This window comes from Pelobates fuscus, chromosome 6, assembly GCF_036172605.1.
Source record: "Pelobates fuscus isolate aPelFus1 chromosome 6, aPelFus1.pri, whole genome shotgun sequence".
Classification (NCBI taxonomy): domain Eukaryota; kingdom Metazoa; phylum Chordata; class Amphibia; order Anura; family Pelobatidae; genus Pelobates; species Pelobates fuscus.
This window is the reverse complement of record NC_086322.1, coordinates 145,923,023-145,947,984: the sequence shown is the minus strand read 5'-3', so window position 1 is coordinate 145,947,984 and position 24,962 is coordinate 145,923,023. Positions and strand designations below refer to the sequence as shown.

Sequence of the window (24,962 nt, the reverse complement as noted above, 5' to 3'; positions counted from 1 at the left end):
GGGGACAGAGGTGGGCGTGCACTGCAGCAGACCGAGTGGTTTGGACTAATGGCAGTTAAAATTTCTTCCCTGTATGTTAAAGGGCTTAACTCCCCGACTAAACGGAGATTATTATTCAGAGAAATAAAAAGAATGAGGACCGACATAGCTTTTATTCAGGAAACGCATCTTCCCCGACAGGCTAAATTTAAACTGAAAGATCACACTTACAGCTCGACCTATGAAGCCAGGGCATTATGTAAACGCAATGGAGTGGCGATACTGATACGGAATAGCTGCCCCCTTAGAGTAGTAGCCACTGAATCCGACTCGGAGGGTCGATATGTGATAGTTTCGGGCACCATGCTCTCCCACCATATCCATTTAATTAATATATACGCGCCAAACCGCCCAGAGACAGCTTTCTGGGAATCGCTGCAGGCCAAACTTCGGACACTACCCCATGGGATGGTGATTGTAGGGGGTGACATGAACGCGACGCCTAGTCCAGCAGTTGACAGAAAGATGGACAGTGGCATGCACAGGTCCCAGGGGAGGGGGAGCCAGGACAGACTGCTGCAGGACTTCATTGCGGGTTCGGGGTTGGTGGACGTGTGGAGAGCACATCATCCAAGTACGAAGGATTACACCTTCTTTTCGGCCCCACATGGGTCGTATTCTAGGATCTACATGTTCCTGGTTAATTCCGGGTGCCTACCAAAGATACTTGGCACGGACATCGGGACCATCTCCTGGTCGGATCATGCCGACATATCACTAACCCTGGGGAAGCTATGCGAAGCGACCCCATGGACGTGGCGACTTAACGCCTCCTTACTGAAAGACCAAGATATAGCAGACCAGGTTAGGGCGGAGCTTGAACAATTTTTCGAGACCAACACAACCCCTGATGTGACACTAGCAACCGTGTGGGCAGCCCACAAAACAGTGATAAGAGGCACGCTCATAAAAATAGCAACGGCCAGAAAGAAATTGAAATTTCAGAGGCTGGAGGGCCTCCTGAGAGACCTTAAAAGGGTGGAACAACAAAACCAGGGTAACCCGACGGATCGCACCGCGGAGCGTCTACGGGAGGTACGGTTGGCAATACGCCAGCTGCTTCTCGACGATACGGCCAGATCCCTTATGTGGTCTAGAAGGAATTTCTACGAACATGCAAATAAAATGGACACTCTTTTGGCTAGGGTCCTGAAACCCAGACACCACGGGGGACACATTACGTCCATAAGACACAAAGATGGCTCGATTAAATCTAGTCCACGAGATATCGCGGAAGTCTTCACGGACTATTACAAATCCCTGTACAATCACTCCCCGGGGTCCGAGACGCGGAAAGAGGGGGACGAGGCGCTGACGCAGTGATTTCTGGCAGACTTAGGGCTACCTAAACTAGACCAAGCTGCTGCGGACGTACTAGCGGCAGAAATCACAAATGAGGAGGTAGCGCAGGCTATAGCCGCCCTGAAAGGGAAGAAGGCTCCGGGACCTGACGGGTTCGACGGGAGCTACTATAAGGAATCCCGGGAGGAGCTGACTCCCCACTTAACGGCTCTTTTCAACGAATTTAGATCGGGGGGCACCCCAGATTTGGATATGTCACTAGCGACCATTGTTTTAATACCAAAACCGGACAAGGACCCGGCCCTCCCGAGTAGCTACAGGCCTAATTCCCTTATTAACCACGATATGAAGATTTTAGCAAAAATTCAGGCGACTAGACTGAACCCCTATTTGACCACTTTGGTGGATGCAGATCAAGTGGGATTCGTGCAAAACAGACAATTGTTCGAGAACACCCGTAGGAACATTGACATCATTTGGAAACAGAAAGTTACGCGCACCAAAACTATGCTAGTATCTTTGGACGCTGAAAAAGCGTTTGACAGGGTCACATGGACGTACCTATTCACGCTACTAGCTCATATTGGTTTCCCCGACCAAGTGATGACCCTGATCAAAGCCATGTATAGCGATGTGCGAGCGCAAGTAAAAATTTCAGGAGCCCCGCTGACCCCTTTCAGGCTGTATAATGGCACCAGACAGGGCTGCCCGTTGTCCCCACTCCTATTTGTTCTCTCTTTAGAACCGCTGCTCCAGGCCCTCAGGACACACCCGAATATCCAGGGGGTTCGAGTGGGGGCAGGGAATTCATAGTATCGGCATATGCGGATGATGTGCTCTTGACGCTCACTGACCCCATCAACTCGCTGCGGGCCTTGCAAAGGGTCCTGGAGGACTTCGGAGCTGTGTCAGGCTACAAAGCCAACATGTCCAAGTCTAGCGCCCTTCCTATTGCGATCTCAGAAGTAGAGTTGGATGCTCTTCAGAGGGAACACCACATACACATAGAGCGACAGTCGATTAAATATTTAGGCATTAAATTGACGGCAGACCCAGACCACCTTATGCAACAAAACTACACACCACTCATAAAACAACTCATTAGGGAACTGGAGGCATGGAATGAAAAGCCCATCTCTTGGATAGGGAGAATACATGCGGTCAAAATGAATATACTACCTAGGATTCTATTCTTTTTTCAATCTCTGCCCATACATCTCTCCAAGTCGCACCTTGCGCCCCTGCAGCAGGCGATAGGGAATTTTGTGTGGCAAAATAAACGTCACAGAATTTCGAGACACACCCTATATAGGCCAAAGAATAGGGGAGGCCTGGGTCTACCTAACTTATATGGCTATTACTTGGTGACACAATTATCGCAGATAGTTTTATGGCACTCTCCGCCTGGAGAGCGGAAGTGGGTAGACCTGGAGTCACTGATGGTGGGGGCAGATATACCGCAGCTACTAATTTGGGTTCCCAAAGATAAAAGACCAATTATTAGGGCTACGTGCCCAGCTATATTGAATTCTATGCACGTATGGGATAGGACCCAGCAGAGGTATGGATTGGCGTCAACCCCGTCTCCGCTGATGCCTTATTTGCGAAATAGGGCATTCCCGCCGGGTATGTCGGCAAGGAATTTTAGGAATCTGGAACGCATAGGCCTGCAGCGCATTCACCAATTAGTGCAGGGCTCGGAAGTGATAGCTTTTGCCAACCTACAACAAAGGAGTCACCTCACACCTGCAGACTTCTTTAGATACCTTCAAATAAGGGATTTTGTGAGACTCCCGTGGGTCCGAACTGCGGCCCAAACACCCATGACTTTTTTTGAACGAATATGCCTTCGAGACCATATGCCTACGGGTCTGATAACCCAGTTTTATGCTCACCTCTGCTCTGTGTCCACGGTTGAGGGCGACATGGCCTATACTGATCAGTGGGAGAGGGACTTAGGGGAGCACCTAGAGGGGGTGGAATGGCAGGAGATCTGGAAAGCCAATCATAGCTCTTCTGTGTGCGTAACGATACAGGAGCAAGCAGTCAAGACAATGTTTCGCTGGTATACAACCCCTGTAAAGCTATGCCACATGAAAAAGTGCCCTACAGATTTCTGCTGGAGAGGTTGTGGGATGAAAGGGACCTATATCCACATGTGGTGGGAATGCCCCCTGATGGTACGCTTTTGGCAACAGGTTAGAGATATGATGGCCCAGGTATTTTTCAGACCCCCTCCCCTGGACCCGTGGCTTTACCTGCTCAGTAGAACGGTAGAAGGGTGGACGAGACGTGAACAAAAACTCATTCATAAATTTACGCTGGCAGCCAGGAGAGCAGTGGCAGCTGACTGGCTTAAACAGACCACGCCGGCCATAGCGGGGGTAATTAATAGAATAAGAGAGGTATACGTGATGGACGACCTGACGGCACGGGTCAGAGGAACACAGATACAATTCCAAAAAATTTGGGCGCCCTGGGAAAATAGCCCCTTGAGTTAGGACTAGCAGCGATACCGAGAACTGATACTTATTTAGACGGACGAATGAGGGTCCCTGATGACTCCCTCCCCGCCCCGCCCCCCACCCTACCCCTTTCTCTTTGATCTCTCTCTTTTCTCTCTTTCTTGGCCTTTTTCTTCTTTCTCTTTTTAATTTTGTAAATATGGTTAGCATATATTTGCCAGAGGCTGTTGGGAGAGAGCTCCCGAGAGATGTAGCCACTACAGTTGTGCCCGCGGGCTAGGCCCTATAGAGAGCCCCGCTTACCACAGGGGCCTCCTCGCTGGGGGAGGGCACGCGCTACTGCTGCTCTTATGCCCATATGCACTGTAGATGCATGATATACCTCAGACTTCATGTAGCGTTCTGATTATTTCTGCAAAACCGCGGAACCCGAGCTGACAAACGGCTGCTGGCATCACCAACCAGTTCTCGGGAGATCACTACAACAGCCTCAGATACGAGAGTGGGTTGTCATTGACCACCTTTATAGCTCATGTTTACAGATCTAGTTATGTTAATGCTACCTGTGTATGCTAGGGGAGTCGCCCTTGGTCTGCCGATACGAAACACTAACTGCATAAATAAAAAAAGGGGCAGGTCGGCCAGGAAGACTCAATTACAGAAGGTCATACTTACCCGCTGTCTATGCTTTTTCTTTCACCAAAATATAAAATTGTGCAATATGTTTTCTATGCCATATATACATTGTTTTGACTGTTGCCGCCTACGTCAGCTGTCGTGGCTGCGTAGGCTCGTTGTTATGTCATGCACAACTAAAAATAAAGAATTTAAAAAAAAAAAAGAAATGGGTACTTAAGGCAACTTTGGGGTTAAACCATTCGAAAATGGTTTAACCCCTTGAGGTAAGTGCACCGGGAGCCTCCTGGCATCATAGCAAATTCATGTAGATGATGTTATTATGGTGCCTGGAGTGTTCCTTTAAGTAATATAGGGAACTGTCGCATTATTCAATATTTACACACTGACTACTTGTTTTGATTTCTAACTTTGAGCCACCTCATGTCTGTTGAGATGTACTACAGCTATATAGGTTAATCGGCTACTTATTTCAGATCTTGTGAGAGCCACCTGGTGGCAGATTTACAATCTACAGCATTCATGTAGACAGACTGAGAGTAACTTTTCATTAGACTGTCCAGCTACATTCTGGTATTTGAGACCTTCCTCAGTCCCGTCAAAGTGGGTTTTTTTTCACATTAATAATTTGGAGTAGGTGCCCTACTACTGTGGAATTACACAGGATTTCCACAAGGTAGGCTGATTCATTAAACACACACATATATATATATATATATATATATATATAGTATCCAGTTGTACCCAGCACACACACTCATAGATTGTCAAAAAATGCCGGGTGCATCTTAGCCATAGCCAAAAACATATAAAATAATCTCAAAAATAAAGGCTTGCACTCACGGTCTGTTGTAAGGATTAAAACACTTCTTCTTTATTCCATATTATTAAAATATAGTTGCTGTCATCTTTGTCGACGTTTCAGCCACATCAGTGGCTTTCATCAGGACCAACTCAGCTCACAAAACTATTACATATACAAAAAGCCACTTATTTATAGCTAAACAGACTTCTAAGACAAATTAAAAACACTTACCACCTGTGTATTCAGGCGCCCGGCGTCTCTCACTTCCGTGTGCGCATGTGCGAACATGCCGAAACCGGAAGTAGCGTGTACGCGTCATTGTGCCGTTGCCGGGGTAACCCGTAATGTAAACAAGCCACCCGGCAACGAAACACTCCTACACACTGCCCGGGCGCCTGTTAGGTGAATTCAACAGATAAAAATCATTTGTACATATCTTACTAATCCCCCTGCAGCACGAACTTTATGTGGCTAACTGATACCATGTCATCTCGGACATCTTTTAATATGTCAGCTGCTCACTCTCACTTTCAAAATTCAGAGGATTTGAGTTTCTCTCCATACTATATTATAATGGTATCTTAATAGGAGTAAGTATTAGTGAGGTTCCAACATGTTCTAAAAAATAGGATTGGACCGCCTTCAAAGACATTTTTAAAGATATATCACACTTCTTAACTATATTAGTAATCTCTCTCTAATTTCTTAAAGGGGACAATGCCTTTCCTATTGTATATTAAAGCACTTATTCACAATTTTACAACTATAAGCTTTCAAGGTGCTAAACATTATGTTTAAAGTGATACTCAGTGCCTACTTATGCAAATGTTTACTTTAGACAGTGTAGTGATACTTGTCAGTAATATATAAATTGTTAAAGTGATACTATGTTGCATTTATGTACAATAAAGTGCTGTCGTTAAAAATTAAAGTGGTACTCTGTGCTGTTTATGTACATTTTAAAGTGATACTCCTTGCGTTTATGTACATTAAAGTGCTCACTGTTACTTATTTAAATGATGCCATGTGTTATTTATTTGTGATTCATTAAAGTGATACTGATTGCATTTTATGTACAATAAAGTGCTCACCTAGATTAATAAAGTGATACTTTGTGCTGCTTACGTACATTTTTAAAGTGATACTTCTTGCATTTATATACATTAAAGTGCTTATGGTTAAAAATTAAAGTGATACAATGTGCTATCTATTTACAGATACTAAAATGATACGGCTTTCCCTTTTCCTAAAGTATATTGGGTTAAGTCGGATCTCCTTACTCTCTCATTTAATACCTAGTAGGTCATATATATAAAGACCTATGTTGTGCTGCTATGGGGGATAATTCTACTTTTAAAACAAAACTTTGCTCAAGAGGATTGACATATAGTTTAAATCAAATGAAAGGGGCATATGATAACTGCTCATTTAAACCCCTGGGTGCAACTGTGTCCAGTTCAAAAATCCAGAACGCCTCCCTGCGTAGTAATATGTTGCCTCTATTCCCACCTCTTCTTGGGAGTGGAACATGGTCAATTGCCACAAATTTTAGAGTGGCCAAAGAGTGTTTGTATTCCAAGAAATGCTTCGCAACCGGTTTGTCTGTGACTCCATCCCTGAATGCCGTTCTGATGTTGGACCTGTGTCCCCTGATCCGTTCGCACATTTGTGTTTCCGTCTTACCGACGTAACATAAGCCACAAGGACATGATAATTTATATATGATATACGTAGATTTGCATGTAATTGTATATCTTATCCTGTAGACCTTGTTTCTATGTGGATGAGAGAATGTGCGTGCTGGCACCATATGGCCGCACGTCACACATCCTAAGCATCGTACACATCCTCGTATCTGTGACGACTGGGGTTTGATGTAACTTTCAACTGGATCCGTTTTTATTAACATGTCTTTTAAATTTCTGTTCCGGCGAAAACAAATTCTTGGGGGTTCTCTAAATTCTTTGGGTAATGAGTCTTCATGTGACAACATATTCCAGTTTTTCTTAATAACCTTGGATACTTTATGAGCTTGGTTATGAAACGTGATGGGAAAAACCAGTGCTGGTTTCCTTGAGGTGTCCTGTGGCTTGGTTGCTTTCTCTTGTGCTTTTTCCAATGCTGCTTCTAGGACCGTACTCCCATATCCACGTTCCACAAATTTAATTCTCATCTGTTCCAATTGTTGTTGTCTAACATCATCTTTCGAATTGTTCCTCATTACTCTGAGAAACTGGGCTTGAGGGATGGAGTTCTTCAAGTTTCTCGGATGAGCACTCGTATAATGTAAGATCGTGTTCCGATCCGTGGGTTTCGTATAAAGAGAAAACTCAACTTTCTTATTTATTACAGACAGTTCCACATCCAAAAAATGGACTTTTTCTGTGCTTATCTCCGCTGTCATCCTTACTGGTGTGGGTAACTCATTGATGGATTCAACCATCTGCTTGGCTTGTTCCATGGTACCACTCCATAGTATTAATACATCATCGATAAAGCGGAAGTATCTTATAATATTATGGCCATAGGGTTTCAGTATATGCTCTTCCTCAAACACATACATGTATGTATTGGCATACATGGGCGCCATCGGGGCCCCCATCGATGTGCCTGAGATCTGCATGTACCATTGTTGTTCGAACCTGAAGTAATTATTTTTCAGTACAGGAGCAGAGGCAGAGGCGGAAACGATATAGAACAAGGAGAGGCCACAAGGGGAAGAGCCAATGTCCGTGGGAGACCCCCACTGAGACGCTAGTACCGGTATTTAATTTATCCCAGAGAACATTACTTAAAGAAGAAATTGAGATCCTACAATTAGGACTATCATTTGTTCCTGGGACTAGTCCAAATTTATTCACCTGGAATGTGGAACTATACAACTTTGGAAGAACGATGCGTTTAAAAGACCACTTCAATAAACCTTCAACAAACCCACCGAACCCAGAACAGGCAATTACAAGATTTAGACCAAAATCTTACTTTGATCCTCAAAGTAACAGAGCAAGTATCAAAACTTTTTTATCCACTGTTCAGGCAGAATCTGCTAAAGCATTACAACAAACAGGTCAGATACGGAGTAATCTAAGTAAAAAACAATATGCTCTTATCAAGAAATTGGCACAGGATACATCTTTCATTATACGCCCCGCAGATAAGGATGGTGGTATAGTCATAATGGACTATGCTAAATACGCTGATGAAATCAGAAGACAACTCATGGATGAAAATACTTATCAAGTACTTGAAGGGGATCCTACCATCACGATACAGGCAAGAATAGAGGACATATTAAGCATGGGAGTAAGAGCTAATTATATAGACTTGAATTTGTATGCATACCTTATTCAAAAATCTCCCAGAACACCGGTGATGTATACGATACCAAAAATACATAAAGACCAAACCGCACCACCAGGAAGACCTATAGTTTCGGCGGTGGGCGGAGTTCTTGAACCACTGGGGAAGTGGTTGGACGCACAATTCAAGGAAACAGTTCTTAACCTACATACATGCATAAAGGATACCCCTTCATTTCTACAAGCATTACGACTCCTTCATATCGAGGTACAAAATCCAATCCTGATCACTATGGATGTAAGTAGCCTCTATACCATCATCCCGCATGATGATGGTATAGAGGCTATGAGAAAAGTCCTGTGTGCCTCAGCTACATACAATGGCCCACCGATCGAGTTTACCCTGGAGATCCTGGAAACAGTACTGAAAAATAATTACTTCAGGTTCGAACAACAATGGTACATGCAGATCTCAGGCACATCGATGGGGGCCCCGATGGCGCCCATGTATGCCAATACATACATGTATGTGTTTGAGGAAGAGCATATACTGAAACCCTATGGCCATAATATTATAAGATACTTCCGCTTTATCGATGATGTATTAATACTATGGAGTGGTACCATGGAACAAGCCAAGCAGATGGTTGAATCCATCAATGAGTTACCCACACCAGTAAGGATGACAGCGGAGATAAGCACAGAAAAAGTCCATTTTTTGGATGTGGAACTGTCTGTAATAAATTAGAAAGTTGAGTTTTCTCTTTATACGAAACCCACGGATCGGAACACGATCTTACATTATACGAGTGCTCATCCGAGAAACTTGAAGAACTCCATCCCTCAAGCCCAGTTTCTCAGAATAATGAGGAACAATTCGAAAGATGATGTTAGACAACAACAATTGGAACAGATGAGAGTTAAATTTGTGGAACGTGGATATGGGAGTACGGTCCTAGAAGCAGCATTGGAAAAAGCACAAGAGAAAGCAACCAAGCCACAGGACACCTCAAGGAAACCAGCACTGGTTTTTCCCATCACGTTTCATAACCAAGCTCATAAAGTATCCAAGGTTATTAAGAAAAACTGGAATATGTTGTCACATGAAGACTCATTACCCAAAGAATTTAGAGAACCCCCAAGAATTTGTTTTCGCCGGAACAGAAATGTAAAAGACATGTTAATAAAAACGGATCCAGTTGAAAGTTACATCAAACCCCAGTCGTCACAGATACGAGGATGTGTACGATGCTTAGGATGTGTGACGTGCGGCCATATGGTGCCAGCACGCACATTCTCTCATCCACATAGAAACAAGGTCTACAGGATAAGATATACAATTACATGCAAATCTACGTATATCATATATAAATTATCATGTCCTTGTGGCTTATGTTACGTCGGTAAGACGGAAACACAAATGTGCGAACGGATCAGGGGACACAGGTCCAACATCAGAACGGCATTCAGGGATGGAGTCACAGACAAACCGGTTGCGAAGCATTTCTTGGAATACAAACACTCTTTGGCCACTCTAAAATTTGTGGCAATTGACCATGTTCCACTCCCAAGAAGAGGTGGGAATAGAGGCAACATATTACTACGCAGGGAGGCGTTCTGGATTTTTGAACTGGACACAGTTGCACCCAGGGGTTTAAATGAGCAGTTATCATATGCCCCTTTCATTTGATTTAAACTATATGTCAATCCTCTTGAGCAAAGTTTTGTTTTAAAAGTAGAATTATCCCCCATAGCAGCACAACATAGGTCTTTATATATATGACCTACTAGGTATTAAATGAGAGAGTAAGGAGATCCGACTTAACCCAATATACTTTAGGAAAAGGGAAAGCCGTATCATCTTAGTATCTGTAAATAGATAGCACATTGTATCACTTTAATTTTTAACCATAAGCACTTTAATGTATATAAATGCAAGAAGTATCACTTTAAAAATGTACGTAAGCAGCACAAAGTATCACTTTAATAATCTAGGTGAGCACTTTATTGTACATAAAATGCAATCAGTATCACTTTAATGAATCACAAATAAATAACACATGGCATCATTTAAATAAGTAACAGTGAGCACTTTAATGTACATAAACGCAAGGAGTATCACTTTAAAATGTACATAAACAGCACAGAGTACCACTTTAATTTTTAACGACAGCACTTTATTGTACATAAATGCAACATAGTATCACTTTAACAATTTATATATTACTGACAAGTATCACTACACTGTCTAAAGTAAACATTTGCATAAGTAGGCACTGAGTATCACTTTAAACATAATGTTTAGCACCTTGAAAGCTTATAGTTGTAAAATTGTGAATAAGTGCTTTAATATACAATAGGAAAGGCATTGTCCCCTTTAAGAAATTAGAGAGAGATTACTAATATAGTTAAGAAGTGTGATATATCTTTAAAAATGTCTTTGAAGGCGGTCCAATCCTATTTTTTAGAACATGTTGGAACCTCACTAATACTTACTCCTATTAAGATACCATTATAATATAGTATGGAGAGAAACTCAAATCCTCTGAATTTTGAAAGTGAGAGTGAGCAGCTGACATATTAAAAGATGTCCGAGATGACATGGTATCAGTTAGCCACATAAAGTTCGTGCTGCAGGGGGATTAGTAAGATATGTACAAATGATTTTTATCTGTTGAATTCACCTAACAGGCGCCCGGGCAGTGTGTAGGAGTGTTTCGTTGCCGGGTGGCTTGTTTACATTACGGGTTACCCCGGCAACGGCACAATGACGCGTACACGCTACTTCCGGTTTCGGCATGTTCGCACATGCGCACACGGAAGTGAGAGACGCCGGGCGCCTGAATACACAGGTGGTAAGTGTTTTTAATTTGTCTTAGAAGTCTGTTTAGCTATATATAAGTGGCTTTTTGTATATGTAATAGTTTTGTGAGCTGAGTTGGTCCTGATGAAAGCCACTGATGTGGCTGAAACGTCGACAAAGATGACAGCAACTATATTTTAATAATATGGAATAAAGAAGAAGTGTTTTAATCCTTACAACAGACCGTGAGTGCAAGCCTTTATTTTTGAGATTATTTTATATATATATATATATATATATATATATATATATATATATATATACATACATATACTTTATTGTTCACAGTAGATAGAAATGTCTTTATTAATCCTGACCATAAAAATGCTATGAAGTGCAAACATGAAAAATTCTACAACAGGCACCACAGTAGATTTAACAGAACCGTTCAAACACCAAAATCACTTAATATTAATGATGTGGTTTTGGTGCATAGAACCTGCCCCTTTTATCAGGTATTGTGAAACATTGTTGTTTCTCAGGAACAACATTTAAACTTTTACCTAAATCCATCCTCTATTGACTGTTAGATTGACAGCAACTAGATGCACTTTTTCATTGCAGACCTTTGAAAAACGAAATTGGTGGAATGTAATTTACAAATTATAGTATATATTGGATAAACATCTAGATTCAATAAATTGAGTTGTACAACTTTTTTGTACTATATAAAAATACCACACAAGTACTTATTAAGGATCATTATATTTGATATATGTGTACATCTTATACTTGATACAGTAACATTAAACAGTTTATAGAAAATGCAACATTTATGTATAAAAATGTTTGCAATAGCAAAAAAACAACATACAAAGCACTAATCAAGAATATAAAATACACAGCTATGTTCCATGAAGAATTTGAGATACAGTTGAATACCATACACCTTAGCAATTATTTAATTTTAGCAAAAACAAAACCACAATTTTTTAAAAAAAAATCTCCAAGCACTAACTCCATGGCAAAATTTAACAAGCCACAGCAAGGGCTATTATTGAGTAAAAGTGCTAAATAAGGAGCAATCACTATGGAAACCAATGGAATGTCTCTGAACATTTAGCACTTTAAATCTAAAATAGCATCTGTTTTGCCTCGATGAATCTGTCAATAACCCTTCATTTTTCAAGTGGTAAAATAATGTCAAAACGACATAATATTGTTTATAAAGTCAAACAAAACATGTTTATTATACACATAATTCTCCCTCATGACATATAATGTAAAAGATTTCTCGTTATGTACAATACATGTGACAATCAGTTTTTTTAAGTATATTTCTGTTGTGTCACCATAAAACATCTCAACAAGTTCAAAGGCGTAGTTTGTAAAAACATGTACTTAGATAGTAACTGGGTATTTTTGCTTGTTTTATTTCAGAGAATTATGCTAGGATGTTTAAATAGACTACAATAATTGTATATTTTATTTTATGCCACCCCTCCAGTTTGGGTCAAACCATTTTCCTGTGGTTTTACAAAACTGAGGTTCTCTCAGCACCTGGAGGCTGACCTATCTGCTAAAGTTTGCTAATGCAGAATATAGGCAGAAAGGCTAAGAGCCCTAGGTATAGGTTGTCCTAGCATTCAAACCTCCTTTCTCTCCCTCCTTCCTAACTTGGCAGGGAACAACTGTTATCATTTTAGTGTAAAAAAAAAAAAATGCCATTTATGCTAGAATTTAGAAAAATTTCTTCTGTGTACATAAAACTTTGCTATGCAGTCATACTACCCACAGTGCAGTTCTCATAATTGAGTATGTAGCAGTTAAGCAAATGGAGAAACAGACTTAATGATCTGAAAATCCTGCTTATGGATTTTAAAAAATAAGATACTGTTCGCTGCACACTGTTACCTGAAAACTAAGACTACAGGCCCAAAATGTCTTTATTACAATTTATTTTCTGATACATTCTTCACCAACTCACTTTTCAAGTTTATCTACTAAACAACGCAGAGGGAAAGGGAATTCCATTGATAATAAATAAAAGAAACTGGTAAGCCTATACAGATATGTGAAGCCCTTGTGACTTGGAATCCATTTCATGGTTAGAGCCATTAAAATAAACAGTTGACTAGATAATGACTCATTGCTTGAGATAAAAATGCTTCAAGTGTTATTGTTACATATAAAAATGAAAACCTATAGCTGCAACTATTACATAACTAATGGAACATCCTCACATCAACAAACATGCAGCTACACACTTTATAAAGGGGTTGGAGGTAGGACAGTTTGCCTTGGGGCAAACAAGTGGCAGGCTTATTAGCTTGGGAGGAGTGGTTGCCATGCGTCAAGCAGAGGGGCAGCAGAAGCCTTGCCTCCTTTACAATATATGCAACATACCTTCCAATATTAGACACATTTCCTTTCACTCCACCTCTGTTCCACTTGCCCCACATCCAAAAACCTTATAGATTATTCCCTACTTGTTCTTCCTGATCTTTCTGTTGCTTTCAAATCTTAACCAATAACTTTTCCTCTCGACCCTTAGACGCGATGGCACAGCTCTCTCCTGGTGCTTTTTGTACCTCTCTAACCACTCCTTCAGTGCCTCCTTCTCTGGTACCCAATACCTCTTGCGGTTGTAGTTCCTAAAGACTGTCGTCTGGGAACTCTTCTTTTCTCAATTTACTTTTCCTCTCTCCTCTCTTGGTGGCCTGATATCATCCTGTGGCTCTCAACATCACCTGTACAATTATGATACCCAGATCTACTTCTCTATCTAGTCTGCTGGATCATGTCCGCAATTGCCTATCCCATGCATTTGACTGTGACTGGATGACATCACAAATCTTAAAACTCACCTCTTCAAGACCAAATTTCTTAGCTTTAATCCATCTAAGTATATATCTGTTTTCCTATGGATTAAAGGAACTATCATAACCTCTACCCTGCTCTACCACATTTTCTTGGCATGCTCTTTGACTCTTTTCCTTCACCACTTACATCACATTAAACAGCAAGTCTTGTTGCTTTCACATCAGAAACATTCTCACATTTGTCCCTTTCTCATCCAGGGTGTGAACACAATGCTTGTCCATGCTCTAATAATGCCACATTGATTATTGTAACACTACTTATTGGCCTGAAAAGTGCTTTGTCCATAATTAATTATTCTTCCAAATTAATTTACCTTATGTTCAACAGCTCTCAAATGTTACCCCTCTTCCAGTTTCTGCACTGGCTTCCAGTTTCCAAAAGGATTTGGTTCAGTGTTCTCATACTTACAAAGCTCTCCATAACTGCCCCCTGACTTATATCTCTTCCCTCATTAGCAGATAAATACCAGCTAGGCCTCTTTGCTCCATCGACAACCTGTTACTGTCCAATTCTCATACTCACACCCTAGACTCATGCCTGCAGGACTTCTCCAGGATTGCCTTCCATACTGAATGCCCTCCCATGCCACATTCAGCTCTTCTTTTTTTTGCAGTCCTTCAAAAAATATCCTTAAAACACACTTAATTCCTCATCCCTGCCAACTTTCCTATAATCTCTACCAACCACTGTACTCCCTCCTTCTAAATACCCCTCCCATTCTTTCAGAGCTGTCCAGATCATTATATTCCCTCACTTCAATCTCTGTATTAGTCCCTTACCATGCAGATTGTAAACTGTTTTGGTCCTTCATCATGCAGATTGTAAACTGTTCCCGTATGTCAAATGTAATTTGCTACAATTATTTGTTCATCTTGTCTCATATATTGTATAGTGCCATATAAATAACTTTTGCATGTTAACATAAACTATTTAGCAGTCTTCAATGTTAGCATGCTCTTTTTTAGTTACTATTGCCAATCCATATCAAGTAATTACAGCTTAGAGAAAATATTGCAGGGGCAAAATTCTATGTAGAATCCTTTCTATCTACAGTATGAGCATTTATCAGTAAAAGGGGTAAAATTCTTGTTCTTTGGGAAATATTATCTCTTTAAGCATATGTAAAACTATTAAAACAGTAAAACAGATGTGTATATAATGCAAATTTAATATATTAAGTCATCTGAGCCTATTTTCATTGGCTGTGGTTTTTGAAGTTCATTGACAAATGCAGCATGAAGAGTTAATGGCAACAATGAGGCTGACACAATAACTGTGGTGGTTGAATCAACCAAAGTAAAAATCTTGGTGAAACTTTCAATGGATACATGTATATATTTTATAGAAACAACATTAGTATTTCTTTTGACTCAGTAGAGTACAAACATAAATAATTAATTAATTTATATTGCAAAATGTCTTTGTATACAACGTCGGCAATCCTTTTGGTTCATTGTTGCATTGTGGCATGACAATAAGGAGAACTAATGAACATCTGTTATGTTCAGTTTTAATTAAGTCCCGAGACAATCAAATATAACAGGATATTTATTAGGCTATGGGTTATAGGGAATATTGGATACAACTTGGAAATGATTGTGCTGTTGATGAATATATAATGCAAAACAAAAAAGTTGTTAAAGGAACACTCCATACCCTTAAGAATTTCAGCTTGCTTACTGGTTAAGAGCATGCCACTGTTGTCTTATTTTATAAAGAAAAATTGTCACTTGAGAAACTGTCACTTATATAAACCTCCTTAGTAACACAGTCGGGAGGGGTTGCTAGTGGATCATGGAGACTGATACCCATGTGTTGTGTTTTCCACTTAATTGGATTAGCTGGGACATCATTTTTAGTGATGGTTTCCTAGAGGAGTAGGATGGAGATGCTGCGAGAAGTCTCTCAACTGGATTATAGGCAAATAACTTACTATGGTTGGGTGGAGGCTAAATTTAATCATCAAATCTGAACGAAGCTAAAATAAAACAAAAATCTAAAACAACAAAGAAGCACTCTGTTTTATATATGGTGATGTAGCAAATAATGGTAGTGTTGTCCTTTAAATGTTTTTGGTGTCCATGCCAAACACTGTTTGTTTGTTTTTTATCACAAGGATATTCTGGTGCACCTTTATTGTCAATTTATACAGTGGTGTATATCTTCTCTCGTTACGTAAAGAATACATGCATAGAACAATACAAATAGGACAGAAATTTCACATTTACTTTCTGTGATTGTTCTAATGCATGAAATGATATGATAGCAAGGAATAAACCTGGACATATCACTTTTAGAGACTATCTATTTTACAATGCAGACATTTATGAGATATTCTATCCACTAAATGAAGGATATTTATTAAAGTGAGACGTGTCAGGAATTCAAAGTGAATTTAAATTTTATGGCTAAAGTGGCCACAATTGCCGATAATGAAATGTGGAATTCAGCTAGTTTGGCCTTAAATTTAAAATTCACCTTGAATTTACTTTTAATTCCTGACAAGTTTTACATTAAGTGAATAACCCTGTATGTTATGTACATCCAGTTTATCCAGCAGCATGCAGAAAACCCATTTGTATTGTGGTTTTGTTAGCTTATCACGTACATTAGAAAAGTGTACTTTTTTTTACACAAAAAAATAATATGTAATCAATGTTTTATGAATAGTCATCTGCAGACGTATAGGGAGAACTAATAAAACTTGAATTTGTAGACAAAGATTTGGAATTTCGCTGTGAGCAGCCATTATACGTGGCTTCGGTGGTAGCAGTTTTTTTCTTGGTGCTGTGAGTTGTTTTGGGGTTCTCTGTGTCATTGGCATCGAATACCACTGTCATACTCGATTCCATTCTGGATACAGTGTACAGGCTACTCTGCCTGGTTGGATGAAACCTTGTTGATTTGAGCTCCAACTCATCATAACTGGATACCTGAATGAAAGGACACCATCTAAAGGCTCTTTTGAATCCAGCTCGGAATCTGCATATGTATAAAATATAAAATATTAAGTAGAAGATAAGATAATACAGTACACCATTATTTACGTACTTTAAACACGTAGGCACAATACATCATAAAGTAATATCAACTACATTTTATAGTTATAGGGTACTGATAATCCCCATGATCCTGTTAAATTGTTTTGTAAATCTTTTTTTTTTTTTTTTTTATTTGATTCATGTGTAAACATTTTAGTTAATGGGTAAATATTAGTAGTAATATTTAAATATCTCCTCTTTTAGGTTCTAGAGTTAATTGAATGTTTTTAGTAAATTAATTGCCATTTGTTTACTCATTTTATATTTTTGTACCCGTGTTGCAAATAATAGATTGAGACCGTGACATTTTACTTCATGTCTCCCTTGTAGCCAGCTCTGTTAAGGTTCCCCTATGCATGGTGCACATACATAGCTTGTTACTTGAAATCTTAGTTCTCAAATTCATGCAGTTAAACACTATAATAATTTTACTTTTAGAAATATGCAGTAACAAATACTAAAAACTTTAAAATATGTATCATTGCGTCATGAGCTGTTCATGCACAATTTTAGTCACTCTAAGAAGCAAACTGTAGTTTGCAAAATAACAAAACCAAAATAAATGGTGTCAATTATGTCACAGGTTATTTTCAGATTTGTGCATCCAGGAGTCTATGGGTGGTTAAAGCCCTCTCTTTTGTGAGTTGTTCTTCCAATAAAATGTTGGTTTCCATGAATACCCTAATCAGTGATAGACTACTTTTAAATAAATTTGACCTGATTTTTGTGGCATTAAAGTAGCAGTAGTTACCTCCCCCATCCAAAATAAAATCTTTATGAAATACTCACTCACATTGATTGCATGAAGTTAGAAATCCAGTCACGATATATACTACGACAAAGTATACTACAACAAAGTATACTACTGTACACTACAAGTGAAGCTAGCCTGCATTGCATGTCAGATTTTTTATTTTTTTTTACTAATGTTATTTTTTTTCTAAAATGTGGTTGGTGGTGGTAGTTTTTTAAAGCGGCACTGTCAAGCCGAATCCCGTTTTTTTTTTAAACCCCTTCCCGCCTCCACTACATCCAGTCGACCCCCTAGTCACCCCCAAATGCCCCTAAGCCCCCACACTACCTATTTTTTAATCTTTATTTTCTGCCCCGATCTATATTCAGGGCGCCACCATCTTTGTGTGGGTAGGTGAAGTCCCTGTGGGACACGTCATCTACCCACACTACACAGACTGTAAGATTCCAGCACATGCCCAGTGAAACACCTGGACATGCGAACGGGAATTTCATCTATTCATTCATTCATCAGACAGACGAATGAATAGAAAAAATCAGACGAACAAACAAACACTGAGTATCAGTGTTCGTTTGTTCGTTCAGTTTATTACAAGGAGGGAGCTACCGGCGTGCAGCTCCCTCCTTGTAATATGTAACTATAGAAGTGGCAGGGAGCAGAGCTCCCCACCACTTCATAAGCCCCCCAGGTCCCCCCCCACTCTATGGGGGTCAATATGACCCCCATAATAGCACAAGGGAGATTAAAATCTCCCCAATGCCCCTACTCGCGGTATAGCGAGTAGGGGCATGTCCACTAAACAGTGAGCAGCCTGTGGCTGCTCACTGTAAAAAAAAAAAATGGTAATAAGGGGGAGGGGGGACCTACCCCTGAGCGGTGGGTGGGGGCCCTAATAAAACAATAAGGGGGGGGCTATTGTCCTCCCCCCAGCCCCCACCCCTGCGCGGTGAGTGGGGGCCCTAATAAAACAATAAGGGGGGGGACCTATTGTCCTCCACCCCCTGGCCCCCACCCCTGCGCGGTGGGTGGGGGCCCTAATAAAACAATAAGGGGGTACCTATTGTCCTCCCCCCAGCCCCCACCCCTGCGCGGTGAGTGGGGGCCCTAATAAAACAATAAGGGGGGGACCTACTGTCCTCCCCCCCTGGCCCCCACCCCTGAGCGGTGGGTGGGGGCCCTAATAAAACAATAAGAGGGGGGGAACCTACTGTCCTCCCCCCCTGGCCCCCACCCCTGAGCGGTGGGTGGGGGCCCTAATAAAACAATAAGGGGGGGACCTACTGTCCTCCCCCCGGCCCCCACCCCTGAGCGGTGGGTGGGGGCCCTAATAAAACAATAAGGGGGGGGAACCTATTGTCCTCCACCCCCTGGCCCCCACCCCTGCGCGGTGGGTGGGGGCCCTAATAAAACAATAAGGGGGGGCCTATTGTCCTCCCCCCAGCCCCCACCCCTGCGCGGTGGGTGGGGGCCCTAATAAAACAATAAGGGGGGACCTACTGTCCTCCCCCCCTTGCCCCCACCCCTGAGCGGTGGGTGGGGGCCCTAATAAAACAATAAGGGGGGGAACCTACTGTCCTCCCCCCCTGGCCCCCACCCCTGAGCGGTGGGTGGGGGCCCTAATAAAACAATAAGGGGGGGACCTACTGTCCACCCCCCCGGCCCCCACCCCTGCGCGGTGGGTGGGGGCCCTAATAAAACTATAAGGGGGGGACCTACTGTCCTCCCCCCGGCCCCCACCCCTGAGCGGTGGGTGGGGGCCCTAATAAAACAATAAGGGGGGGACCTACTGTCCTCCCCCCCTGGCCCCCACCCCTGAGCGGTGGGTGGGGGCCCTAATAAAACAATAAGGGGGGGACCTATTGTCCACCCCCCTGGCCCCCACCCCTGCACGGTGGGTGGGGGCCCTAATAAAACAATAAGGGGGGGTCCTTCTGTCCTCCCCCCGGCCACCACCCCTGAGCAGTGGGTGGGGGCCCTAATAAAACAATAAGGGGGGGAACCTATTGTCCTGCCCCCCCTGGCCCCCACCCCTGCATGGTGGGTGGGGGCCCTAATAAAACAATAAGGGGGCGAGACCTATTGTCCTCCCCCCGGCCCCCACCCCTGCGCGGTGGGTGGGGGCCCTAATAAAACAATAAGGGGGGGACCTACTGTCCTCCCCCCCTGGCCCCCACCCCTGAGCGGTGGGTAGGGTCCCTAATAAAACAATAAGGGGGGGGACCTACTGTCCTCCCCCCTGGCCCCCACCCCTGCGCGGTGGGTGGGGGCCCTAATAAAACAATAAGGGGGGGGACCTACTGTCCTCCCCCCCTGGCCCCCACCCCTGCGCGGTGGGTGGGGGCCCTAAATTACCCCCCCCATCAAGGTGACTAGGGGTCCCAAGCCACTAGTCACCCCCCCACCCAAAACATTCTATCCCCTACCTACCCCCTCACCCTAAAAATAGTGAGGGGGGAATAAAATAACTAACCTGTAAAAAAAAAAAAAAAAACTTACCATTTGACGTCTTCTTTTTTCTAAATTCTTCTTTCTTCAGCCCCCCAAAAGGCCAAATAAAAATCCATCATACCCGTCGCACTTTAAAAAAAAAAAAAAAACGAGCGCAAACAAAAATTAATCCATGTTCACCCATGGAGGGCACGCGCGTACTGAGCTCCGCAGGGCGGGTCAAGGCTTATAAAGCCTTGCCCCGCCCTGCAATTAGGCTTAGAACACACTGATTGGTTGGTTTAAGCCAATCAGAGTGCTCTGTGTCATTTTAAACAGCGTGGGAAAATTCAAAAGAACTTTCCCACGCTGTGTAAAATGACAGATCACTGTGATTGGATGGTTTTCAAGCCATCCAATCACAGTGCTCTGTGTCATTTTACAAGCGTGGGAAAATTCCAAAGAACTTTCCCACGCTTGTAAAATGACACAGAGCAGTGTGATTGGATGGATTTCAAGCCATCCAATCACAGTGCTCTGTGTCATTTTACACAGCGTGGGAAAATTTAACTTTCCCATGCTGTGTAAAATGACACAGAGCACTGTGATTGGATGGTTTGAAATACATCCAATCACAGTGCTCTCTGTCATTATACAAGCGTGGGAAAGTTCTTTGGAAAGAATAACAGATCCTGAGAGAGGGGGAGAAGAGGAAGAGATTGAGGAAAGGTAAGTTCGGCATGACAGTGCCGCTTTAAATGCTGTTCAATGTAGTGGTAGTGAGTCTACATTTCAGTATAGTGGTAGTGAGTCTTCCAGTGTGCAGATGCAAAGTGCCTTCAAATTGAAATCTTTTTTCTAAATATCTTAAAGTTTTCTAAATGGATGGTACTGGGAATAGAAGGTTGTACTGTTTTCAAATATCTTTCATTGTCGTGATTTTGCCCTGCCTGGCCAAGTCTTGCAGTGTGCCCACAGACACAGTTGGGAGAAACTAATTTTGCCTCGGCTGATGGTAAGTCAATACCAGCCATTTTTACAATGCCAATTCTGATTTGAAAGATAATTATCTATCTGGATTAAGTGAAGTAACTGATTGAATGATTGAATGCAATCTTTGTTTTTTTTTTTTAATATCTTCTATAAATTAAAAAGAAAATGGGAAGCAGTTGTCATTTTAAGTTAAAATAGGGGACTTTTCAAAAACTAAAAGGAAAAAGTAAGTGGGCAATTGGCCAACCACCCACCTCTTCCACTCTAGGAAGAATAAAGCTTTAACACACATCCAGTCGGTATCAGGAGTGACCAACTTCAGTTTAAAAAAACTACATCTGTGGAGGTAGCAGACACCACATGAATAATTCACCACAATGAAAACTAGGGAAGCAGCATCTAAAGTGTCTGTTTGCATCTTCTCCCAAGAACACATTTTAAAAATAATGTTTTGCTGACATAACACTCCAGTACCATTATATAGAATAGGGAGGAGCCAAACTAATCTCTTGGGTGCCTATGCATATTTGCATATGTGATAGATCTGTCCAAAGTTGCAAAGGTTCTGGAAAAGTACAAGGGACCCGATGATAACAGTCTTTCTGAGACCAGTTGACTTCTTCCCATGGGTGTTTTTACTTTCGCGTCCAATTGACGGGACAGCCAAACATACCCCAAAACTGCTTAACCTGATGATTCTGGCATTTAGGAGAGTTCTAGCAGCAGGATGTTCTTTTTAAAATTTAAGAAAACGTTTTAATGGATGAGCTTACTTCTGAAGTTAGATGTGTCTATTCCATTTACTCCAAAGTATGGGATCCATTGAAAGAATATATGTCTAATAGGAATTAAAGGGATTCCTGTGCTGTAAGCCAGGGATCATGCATTGCGGCACTAACTCCCCCTCAAACTATGTTGATGTCTCCCTTTTTTCTCTTTTTTGTAGTTTTTCTTTTCTTAATTTTGAAGGACAGAGGAAAATGCATGGAAGATCGACGACTCCTAGAGTATTGTCTTTTTCTCAATTGTATTTATGTACGATACTTCTTCTTGTTAAATTTGTTTTATTGTCATGCACCAGTGGTCTCTGTATCTAATGTATTCCATGTATCTTCCTGACCTCTTTTCATAATGAAAGAATTAAAAAAAAACAGTGAAAGGCATTTGTAAAAAAAAAAAAAAAAAAGGCAGCCGCAACTGCAGCAGAAGAAACGTAATTAGATTTTGTTTTTAATTCTCTGCCATGTTTTAGAATACTTTTCCAAATTGTAAAACTACTTTAAAGGGAGAGGCTGGTAGGAACTCAGCTAGCAAATGATGATGCCTCAAGTATCAAAGTAAAGAGCAAGGTAACCCAACTCTGAAAGATTGAACTTGAGGAAGGCTATTTTCTCCGTTAGTTGCGAAGACATTTGTGAGCACTGGACATTCAGAATATTTCCTGTTAGAGAAAACACTTGCTCACTTTAAACAATGGTCAGTGGACATAGTGATAATTGCTGGACAATCAGGCACAGGGTTAGGCAACACCCCCTTCTTCTCAGAGTGTTATCACTAGTAGACAAAATGTGTTCACAGAGGTAAGCACAAACCATATCAGAGACATTAGTAGTCTCCTTTTGGTTGCTTGCTTCTCACTTTCTCCCCCAAACTGGCCAAACTACAGTGGATAAGGTACTCTAAAGGGAGTAAGACATTAAAAAAGAGGGGATAAGAAACACAAAAGGAGGTAAGAAATCCAAAAGGGGGTTATTAAGAGACACAGGTGAAGATGCATTTTTTTAAGAAGGGGGAGGGGTGCAAAATGCATCTTTTCCTGTGCAGGCAAAAATAATCCTTGTATTGGTCCTGTTTACTTACCTTCTAAAGTTTAGAGCGCTCCACTACCTGTTGCAATGTTTAAGTTACTTTCAATTATATTGTTTTACACTTTATTTGTGGTGTGGTGGTTTAGGAAGGACCCACACTGGAGTGGTAGCAGTTTTTAAGGTTTATATTTATACCTATTAAGCACCCTTTTGTTCATGGATTTATTATTATTTTTTTGTATGGATTGCCTCTGCTGTTCCAGTATGTCTAAAATGGAGATCCACCAAATGTTGTCCATCCTTTTTGTAGATGGTGTGTTGTAAGCTCTCTTTTCCCTTGCTTTTGCTTAATTTATATAATTGTAATTTTATTATTAAAAAACATTTGGAATACAAATGATCGGTCCTCTTCACAGATTTTGTGTTTCCATTTGCGCAATAGAACTTCAAGGTTTGAATTGGTCACATAATCTCATCTACTTAATTTTTACACTTTGAGATCACAGGGGAGACTGGATGGATCAATTAGGGTAACCCTCTTTAATTCTATTGTCCCTTGTTTTGTGCCCTGTCATATTTTAAACCATAGTTCCCGATCAGCATGTTCCTTATGTGTTCTATGTGTTTTCTGGTTTTGACCTCGGCTAGTTTATTGGAATTTTGAGTACCTGGCATGATCCTGACATGGCTTGTTCTATGACTTCCAATTATCTGTAACTCTTATCTAGCTAGTACATTCCATTTATCCATATATCTGTATTTTTTTACCTTGGCTAGTATTCTGACCTTATATCTCTCTTTTTTATGTTAACCCCTTAAGGACACATGATGGAAATATTCCGTCATGATTCACTTTTATTCCAGAAGTTATGTCTTTCCCATGCCTGTGTGTCTGAGTATACATATTGTGACACTGTAACATTATTATGTTTGACTTTAAAAAACACAACACTGCGCACAGTGCATTGCATAGTGCTCACACACACTGGACTAACAGAAAAATGTTTTTAAAAGGATTTTCTTCATAAACACAGACAGAAAAAATGTTTTTAAAAGGATTTTCTTCATGAACACAATGTTTAAAAACTGTAAATTGGTGATTCCACATTGTAGTTAAGTGACGTGGCTAGCTATAGGAAACAGCACTAACTGCAATCACCAGTCTCACACTGAGATACGTGAAGCAAGCTATCAACCAGTCAAAGTTTGTGTCAATGCCTCTGTGGCAGTAGCTAAGCAAGAGGAACTTTTTTTTTCTTATTCTTTCTACGGAACAACACACTAGGATTTTCTTTCTACAAAAATTAAAAAAAAAAAAATCTTTAAAAGCTGTAAACTGTAAACAGTTTCACACTAGTATCAATGGTGCAATAGCAATCTCTCACTGAACGTTGTTTCAAATATCACTAGCAGTAGCTATCTAGATAGATACAGCCATAAGTGAAACCTGGTCTCACACTAGAATCAATTACACAGGTAGAGTGTAACACAAGCACAGATAGGATAAAACACAATATCTCTGCTGGTCTGCCTAGCTCAGTAGCTGCAAAGTGTAAGGGAGAATCCTGTTTGGAAGTATAGATTGCCTTACTGCTCCTCTTTTCTCTCTCTCTTGGTCAGTTGTCACTTTATATATTTAATAAAAATCAACATCTACTTGCTGTCTCCTAATCATAAGTTAAACTTTTTTTCTGTTTTCCACCTTGA

The 24,962-nt window shown here is 41.1% G+C and overlaps 1 protein-coding gene across 1 annotated transcript in view; it reads right to left on the bottom strand.

Annotated features, from left to right (window-relative positions):
* Window positions 1-15,315: 15,315 nt before the first annotated feature.
* Window positions 15,316-24,962, bottom strand: part of TACR3 (tachykinin receptor 3) — a 275,893-nt gene continuing 266,246 nt past the window's right edge. The window contains exon 5 of the mRNA XM_063458395.1: window positions 15,316-17,214. Within this exon, the coding sequence (XP_063314465.1) occupies window positions 16,893-17,214 (322 nt within the window). The 3' untranslated portion in view covers window positions 15,316-16,892. The remainder of the gene's footprint in view (window positions 17,215-24,962) is intronic.